Source organism: Erpetoichthys calabaricus, chromosome 15 (assembly GCF_900747795.2).
Source record: "Erpetoichthys calabaricus chromosome 15, fErpCal1.3, whole genome shotgun sequence".
Taxonomy (NCBI): domain Eukaryota; kingdom Metazoa; phylum Chordata; class Cladistia; order Polypteriformes; family Polypteridae; genus Erpetoichthys; species Erpetoichthys calabaricus.
In genome coordinates, this window is record NC_041408.2 from 51,189,050 (window position 1) to 51,197,204 (window position 8,155).

Consider the following 8,155-nt stretch of genomic DNA (forward strand, 5'->3'; position numbering starts at 1 on the left):
AATGGTATCTTGATAAAAAGTGTAACAATTTCTAGCACAAATTTAAATGTTTCTGGGTGATTCAAAACTTTCTCATGTTACTTTTTTTTATTTTATTTTTTTTTACTTTTTTTCATTTTGGCCATTTTTTTTAACCTAAAACTGAACTTTAGGAGTGGCAGTTACTTGGTTTATTGGACAGAACAACATATTTCAGCTCCGCTAAAGCAGTTACAAAAGTTTCTCTAAGAACTGATTAGAATTTATGAAGGATTAATTAGTGGTGAGCTAACCGAGTTTACCATTATGACACTGGAATAATGGCTGCTGACAATGGGGCTTTGCAGTTACATGAGAATGATAAATTATAAATCAGTCATTTCAAACGGTAATAGCCATTAGCAACATTAGTAATGTCTTGGGCTGTATGTTTAAATCAATGCAATGGTACCTCAGTAAAAAGAAGTATCAATTTGCATCAACAACCTTAATATTTCTGGTTAATCCCAATCTTCTGCCACCCTGTCCAGTTCTTTCCTGCTTTGCACCCTATGCTAGCTCGGACAGGCTCCATACACCCCCCCCCCCCACCCCCCCCCCCCCACTCACCATCCCTGCAGCCCCTGGTTTGGAATAAGCAGGTTAGAAAATGACATGACATGATTCCAAACACCACTGTATATTGTAATGCATGTGTAACAAAATTTAAATGGTGTTTTTAAATGCAGACTTATTTGTTATTTCATGTGCATACATAGGAAATAGAGATATTTACATCTTTGAAGTTTTTGTTTAAATCCATTTTATTTTTGCAGTTATCACAGAGCTTGAGCCCCTTGTTCGAGACAGTGAAAGGGGGGCAGATATGCAGAAAGCATTCAAGCTACAACTACAGTGAGGCCACTCGAGTACACACTTACATAAATAGATGACCCAAAATGTTGTTATATACAGTAAATCAATTCCAGTATCTTAAAACTCAATTTATTATCCAACCAGATTACCTGTCTTGGTTATGTGATTTGGCAACCACTTCCAAATACCACACGATGAAATTGCTTTTAAATTAGGGATGTAGTCCTCACACGCCCAAGCTACAAATGACAATGCAGATAAGATTACCTCATTACAGTTCAACTACAAAAAATTTTCAAACTTTTTTTTTTTTTACAAAATACTGGTTAATTCATTGCAAGTCCCAAAATCAACCAGTATTTCACTCTAGTTTACTTTTTTATTAAAACACAATGGAGGAAAAAGGAAATCAATTGTTTTTGTTTCAAGGTTCATAATGTGTATCCAGGAAGCTTGCTTCCAACTAATTCTGAAATGTGATGGTACTGGTTACTGAATCCTAATGAGGTCAGTTCATCTCGCTCCTCGTCCTCTGAGTCAGTGAAATGGTGACTGGCCTTTTCAACCGAAGAGCCCACTTCTTTGGAAATGACTGTGCGATTCTTTTTACCAGAAAACACAGGGCCCTCCGCAAAACTGAAATTTGTTTTACTGACTTCTTTTATCTTAGGAACCATAGCCTTCTCAAGGCTTCCACCACTATAAGGTTTCGGATGGGTATCTGTCAAAGAAGACGGACTACTGTTCCCATTTGATGATGACCCCGAGGCGGGTTTGTTTCTATTGTTCACAATTACAAATGTGCCTTTCAAGGACTGGTCTGATTCGTCAAAATGTATTGGGCTTGGAGCTTTAGGTTTACGATTCCTAACTGAATAATGTCCATTACTGCTATCAGAAGTACTATCTGAACGTGGGGATGCTGGACTATCCCTTACTGGCTCATGGCTGCTATCAAAATTAGTAGAGTATCTGCCATTGGGTTCCGGACTGGTGAAATCGTCTGAATATCCAACTGGATCTGGACTGTCAATGAAATCATCTGAATATCTAGGTTCTGAGCTAAACAGTCCACTGTTGTTTGGGTTTTGAGGATCATCTTCTAGGCTCATACTTTGAAAACCTGGATTGGTGATTCCAGTCAAAGGGAAATTGCAATCCTCACTCTCTGCATCATGGAAGCTGTGGTCTGACTCCGGGTTCACTCTAGGGACAGACACCTGAACATTTCTACCATTGCCCTGCTCTGAAATGCTCTGAGGTGGCGTTGGAGAATTTGCCTGTATTTTTCCTTGATTTTGTACTTGATGTGTATTCACTGCATCTGCTCCTACTCCCACATCCTTAAATCCCTGGTGCTCTTTGTTGATTGACCGTGGAGAGTCCATATCTAAACTGTTAATCATCGTTTGTATGTTCTCATCAAAATGATTGCCTCTAAACAATATGTCACTCATTCCATGAACTCGCTTTGACAACTTGACCCCTCTGCCTTTAGAAAACTTGGAATTCTTTGCCTTCATAAGCTCCATCTGCTTTTTCCTGTACATCTCCCTTCGTTCATGTTGCAGTAGCATATCTGGATTGGTTTGCTGGATCCGCAAACGTAAAGTATTTGTCAGCCCATACAGCAGTTTTCGTTTGGGAGGAGAAGATGGTTTACTTGAGTTTTCTTGGGGTTTGGCAAGTTTCCTTTGCTGTTTCATCTTGTCTTTTTGTTGGTTACCATGAGCAGAAATTGTTTGTTTTGCTGAGGACTGGACTGACTTGAGTTTTGTAATGGTCTTATTCTGACGAGTCAGCTTCTGTGTGATTTCAGCTGCATTTGTCGCGGAGTCTGGTTTTGCCTCATTTGCACTTTCCTTGGAATGCTGTTCCATAGTTCTGTATAAGCCTGCCAGGCCAGGATGTATTGATAGAGGCAGTTGTTGAGGCTGATGAGACAACATAGAAATTTCAACCAGAAGGGCATTCAGCAGAGGCAACTGTCTCAAAGCCTCACCCAGAGCTGTGGTCATGTGTGGCACATGCACATGGGGACCCCCTGTAGCCCTGTCTTGATTCTTTAAATCAGATTTTTTGACTTGCTTTTTCTCTAAACGTGCACTCTGTTCTTCTTCTGTATCCAGTTGCTCTTCATCTTCATCAGACTCTGAGCAAAGTTCCTCTACTCTCATAGCCTCCGGATCATTTTCAGTGTATGGGGGCTCAGGATCATTTAGTGCTCGGTCAATGGCTGACTGACAAAAGAAAAGTGGTGGAGGGCAAAAGTCTGAAAAATCAGCAGCAAAATCAAACTCACTTCTTTCTGGCAATTGAGTATTCCTGTTTTTCTTTGTCTTCCGAGTTGCAGTTTGTGTCCCAGTAGTTGTTATCTGGTTCATATCTTTACTTTGCTCAGAAACAACAACCTCAGTTTGTTTGCCCTCAATGTCAATCCACTGAAGAAGCACCGGTGAGCCATTGTCTTCCTTACTCTGTAATTCTGAATAACTAGACTTCTCGGGCTCTGGAGGGTCTTCTTTGTTTTTCTTTTCTTTTTCTAGAGGTATTGTGGTAATTTTTTCTTGCTCAATAATATGAACCTCTGGTTCACCTGAGCCAGATTTCAGTAATCTATTTTCTGGAATATGCGGGATCAGGCTGGCTCCCAGGCTCAGTATTTTGTAACCCATGGAAATGTGACCCACTCGCTCGCCCATTAAATTATTGATAATATGAATGTTCCTTTCACTCTGGCAAGATGGCATGGAGATGCCCCGCCGTGCAACCTCTTGCTTTATTTGGTCAATGGCTTTACTCAAAGAAACAAAAAAACTTCCAACAAGTTTGGGTACATCTCTTCTGAGGTCCAGTATCATCACATAGAGCGGTGTGTTAGTCAAATGAACATGCAATGCATTCAGACTCATTTTAATCAAGCAAGATTTGCCTCTCTTGAAAGAATACTTGCCACACGTCTGCAGTGTACGGTGTCCATTTAATATTCCCACATTTTCTTTTTCAAAGTCCAAATCATCGTCAGAGGAGTTATCTTGCTTCCCCTCATCAGTCCGATAAATCAGCAATGTTGGGAAATCCAGCAAGCGTATGGCCACTGCAGGCACTAACGGCTCTGCTCCAGTGTTTACATCGATCTGAACATAATCCACCACCACCTCCAAGGAAAACAACGTTTCGGGAAAGCCGCCCTTTGCCATATCCGAGTCGCTTATTTTAAAAAATCTCATGCACTTTTACAAGGGCAAAGTTAAAACTCACTCTTTATAGCCCTTACATATTCCAGTGCGACAATAACGAACAAACCGCAAGCTTCTGTCGAAGCGTCTAGCTCGCACCTAGGATACGAAACGTCGCGTGATTATGAGGCAATGATCACGCATTGCCCACTGGGAAAACGCACAGTCAACTGGGAAATGTAGTTTCGATTCAATTTATACACGTGCGATTTAAACGTGACATTATTTAGATGCTGCTTCAGAAAAACTCTTACACCACGCATTTTAGAACAGTGTACATTATTAACTTTTCTTTTGTTATCGTTAAGGAAACAATGTGTTTTTTAGCAGTTATGATATGTCCTTTTTTTGTTGGGATAGGCTCCAGCTTCTCAGCGTCCGTTCGGGGTTAGAAAATGGATGGATGGATGGATGGATGGATGGATGGATGATAATGATAAACAGGATTTCCTGCTTATTTTGTATATTATGGCATAGTTAAATAAATCTTGAGATAACTGGACTTAGTCAAGGTTTCAATAATTGCTATTATCTTAATAACTTTGGTTAAAGGCGTCCAAAGTCTGTGAATAATTTGTAGTGTGGCATGAGCTCAGTATGACTGATCTGGTCTTATTATGTATTGTTGCAACAAGACTATATTTCGAGTTTGGTGCTGTTACAATGCGCCCCTGAGCTACGGACAAGCTTAGGACCAAGAATAAATATGCAGTTGCAGTGGGCTTCTGCGAGTCTGAGAAGGAGAACAAAATTGCCTACCTACACCGCCGTGTGAGCGGCTTCAAGCAGAGCCAGTCAATCCATTAAGCGGCATAGGCGACCGCCTGGGGCGCCGTCATCTGTGGGGGTTAAGAGAGTCGAGCTCGGGACCGAGGAAAACCCGGTCGTCGAACTCCAATGATACTGATAAAGGTGAAAGTGTGCACGCTTTTTACACCAATGGGAGTGCGCTCCTTAAAATCCGCACTGTCTACCCAAAGGGGCGCGCGCTCCGGGCACCGAATCAAAAGGGACACTGAATCCGAAGGGACACAGATATCTTCATAACACCGCGAGCATCAAACCGACCTTTAACGACTCGAAAAAGCACAACTATATCATTTAAAAATTTGGAAACCATATTTTTTTATGTTCGGGCTGAATAGCGTGATATTGAATCAAATGTATTTAACTTAATGCCACAGAAAAAGATAAGCGATGCACGGAAATATTTAGATCGCGTAATAATAAATAGAAAAATACAGTACAGATGAACATTCATTTATCTGTAGGTGGAATTTAAGGGGGACGTGCTTTCCCAAACGCGGATGCACCAAGTTACTAAGATAAATCTCCAACAAAGGGTGCTTTATCCCTCAAAGGTTTATTATTATTATTAGTAGTAGTATTATCTTCTTTTTGGATACAACTAATGCAAATATGTTGATGCTCAACGAGTATGATAATGAAATCCATCCTTGCAGGTCGCCAAATCGATCAACATTCTCGGGTTACTTCACTGCTTCAAATTCACCTTGAGAGATGTCACTTTGGTTTGCATATTTTGCAACTGGTATTTTCCTCTTTTGCATGTCACATTGCCGCCTCCGTCAGCAAACAGCTATAGTCCTCTGGCTGCAGCTATTTAAATGTCCGCAAAGTCGCGCGCGTGTCTGTGCGTCAGCGTCTTCTGGTTGAATATGCTGCCTGTGCAAACAGCGGAGCGGTGGTCTGAACAAACCAACATGACAAAATATTCAATACACAAAAACGTCTCTTTGATTAGGTAAATAAAATATTAAGGGGGCTTCAACTTTCCATGTTCCATCCATTTCCTAAACTCATTTATCCAGAGCGCAGGGACGCACAGAGAAGCTAGTCGGGTGCAAGGTAGGAACAGTCCCTGGACGGGACGACAGCCCATCGTAAGTTGAACAAGCCATCAAGGACTAATTTAACATCGCCAGCCCACCTAAACTGGACATTTTTCAAAACAGTTGACCCAGTCCCAGATTACTCGACGCCATGCCTGCATTTTCTAACTTGATTAAAAATAAGAATGTGTGTATTTTATCACAAGTGCAATAAGCAGACAACAATAAGTTTCCTGTAATTTCAGTATTGTTAGCAGAATTTGTGTATACTTTTCAGAATTTCAAAGATTTAAAATAGTTTTTTAAGTGAGATGTAGGTTATAACCCTTAATTCTTTGTAAATTTATACGAAAAACTGATGACATTTGACTTGCTATAATGTGAATAAGTAGCAGAATGATCGTGACTCCTAAAAAATGCAATTGCTTTTATGGTTTGCCTATAGTCAATCATAACCCCCAAAGCCTAAGTAGTGAACTCCGCCGGTGCATTTAACCATTAATCGACAGTAAAAAAAAAACAAAAAAAAAAAAAACGCAGATTCGGTGTTCCTAATTAAGAACTGGCTGCACCGCTGGTTCTGACAGTGCTCCCAATCTCCAATAAAGTCTAGCTGCTGACCTCTAGAGCTGAGATGGGTCCACCTGTAGACCTCCGCAGCCCTGCGATTCAGAATGGAATGGTGTGAAGCTCTAGCAGCAAATGACCTGTGTCCCTCATACAAAATATTAAAATAAAGAAAGGTGAAAGTCTCAGCAATGTTGATCTGATCCACAAAACATTTTCACGGTGTTCTTAGAAAAAAACAAAATCAATAGGTTGGAAATTGGAAATGTCTGCTGTGGCAGAAAGAGAGCACCAACAAGCCATGGAATCCAATAACGGGTTAAACAGTGCCAGTACTAGGTTATTTTACTCCCTAGTGTGCCAAATGACTGTTTGGTAATAATAATAATAATAATACATGTGGGCGGCACGGTGGCGCAGTGGGTAGCGCTGCTGCCTCGCAGTTGGGAGATCTGGGGACCCGGGTTCGCTTCCCGGGTCCGCCCTGCGTGGAGTTTGCATGTTCTCCCCGTGTCTGCGTGGGTTTCCTCCCACAGTCCAAAGACATGCAGATTAGGTGGATTGGCGATTCTAAATTGGCCCTAGTGGGTGTGTTTGTGTGTTTCCTGCAGTGGGTTGGCACCCTGCCCAGGATTGGTTCCCTGTGTTGGCTGGGATTGGCTCCAGCAGACCCCCGTGACCCTGTGTTCGGATTCAGCGGGTTGGAAAATGGATGGATGGATAATACATGTTATTTATATAGTGCCTTTCCCATATTCGGTAGCTTACCCGTACGGCTGGGTGTTTCCCCTCCTTATGATCTGCCTATTTTGCCTTAATGATGGCACAAACCCTGGAGTTAAATTAACAACAAGAATTGGCTTCTAATTAAGAAACTAGTTGGGGTGAAATTGGTTGGAGTTTGAGGCACCGGCTCAGATGGTCTTCTGTTGACTCAACTCACATCTCATTTTTCTTTGGGTGCTTAATAATGTTAATAAATTAAATGAAGCATTTCAGAGAACTGAATCTTAAAAAAACAAGTCAATTAAAATGAAGGGAAACAAAGTCAAGCAGCAGCAAAAACAGGTCACTAATTAAGGAAAGGGTTAGAATGAAAACTGTCAGCCACAATAGCACTGCAGGACTGGACATGTGGTTTAACCTTTAAAAAAGCAGGCAAAAAGAGTAAAACATCTCTGGCCAAGATGCCACTGTTGAAGTCCCTGGACAGCGATAAGGAAATGTGATGCAGAATGCTGGCATCAGTCATCATGATGTCCCCCACCACTATACAGCACTACGCCCCTTCAGTACAGCACATTTACTGGAATTCCTGGATAATCTTGAGGATCGCATTGTTCAGCAGCAAGGCAGGCCCTCCATGTCCTCATCTGGGACAACATAAACGTCTACGCGTGAAAGTGTGTGTGTCTTGTCTGTCTGCCTTACACAACTAGCTACTTTATAACGTACTTATCTGGTTCTTGAATGGTTCAATGACCAGCCTAGATTTTATTGGGACTTCTCCCTGCAAGCCCCCCCTCCCCCTCCCATTCCTCTCTTCCAATGAGGAATTTTTTTTTGCATGGCGATGGAAGATGTATGAATGGAACCTCCTATGACCTGCAAAACCTCTTGAAGCACACAAAACAAGACCTGCAGCTCAACTCCTTCTATCCA

General features: G+C 41.6%; 1 protein-coding gene across 1 annotated transcript; it reads right to left on the reverse strand.

Moving 5' to 3' along the window:
- Window positions 1-800: 800 nt before the first annotated feature.
- On the reverse strand, window positions 801-4,211 carry map10 (microtubule associated protein 10). Its single transcript, XM_028820274.2, has one exon. The coding sequence runs from the start codon at window positions 4,062-4,064 to the stop codon at window positions 1,266-1,268; it is 2,799 nt and encodes a 932-aa protein (XP_028676107.2). The 5' UTR covers window positions 4,065-4,211; the 3' UTR covers window positions 801-1,265.
- Between the last annotated feature and the right edge of the window lie 3,944 nt (window positions 4,212-8,155).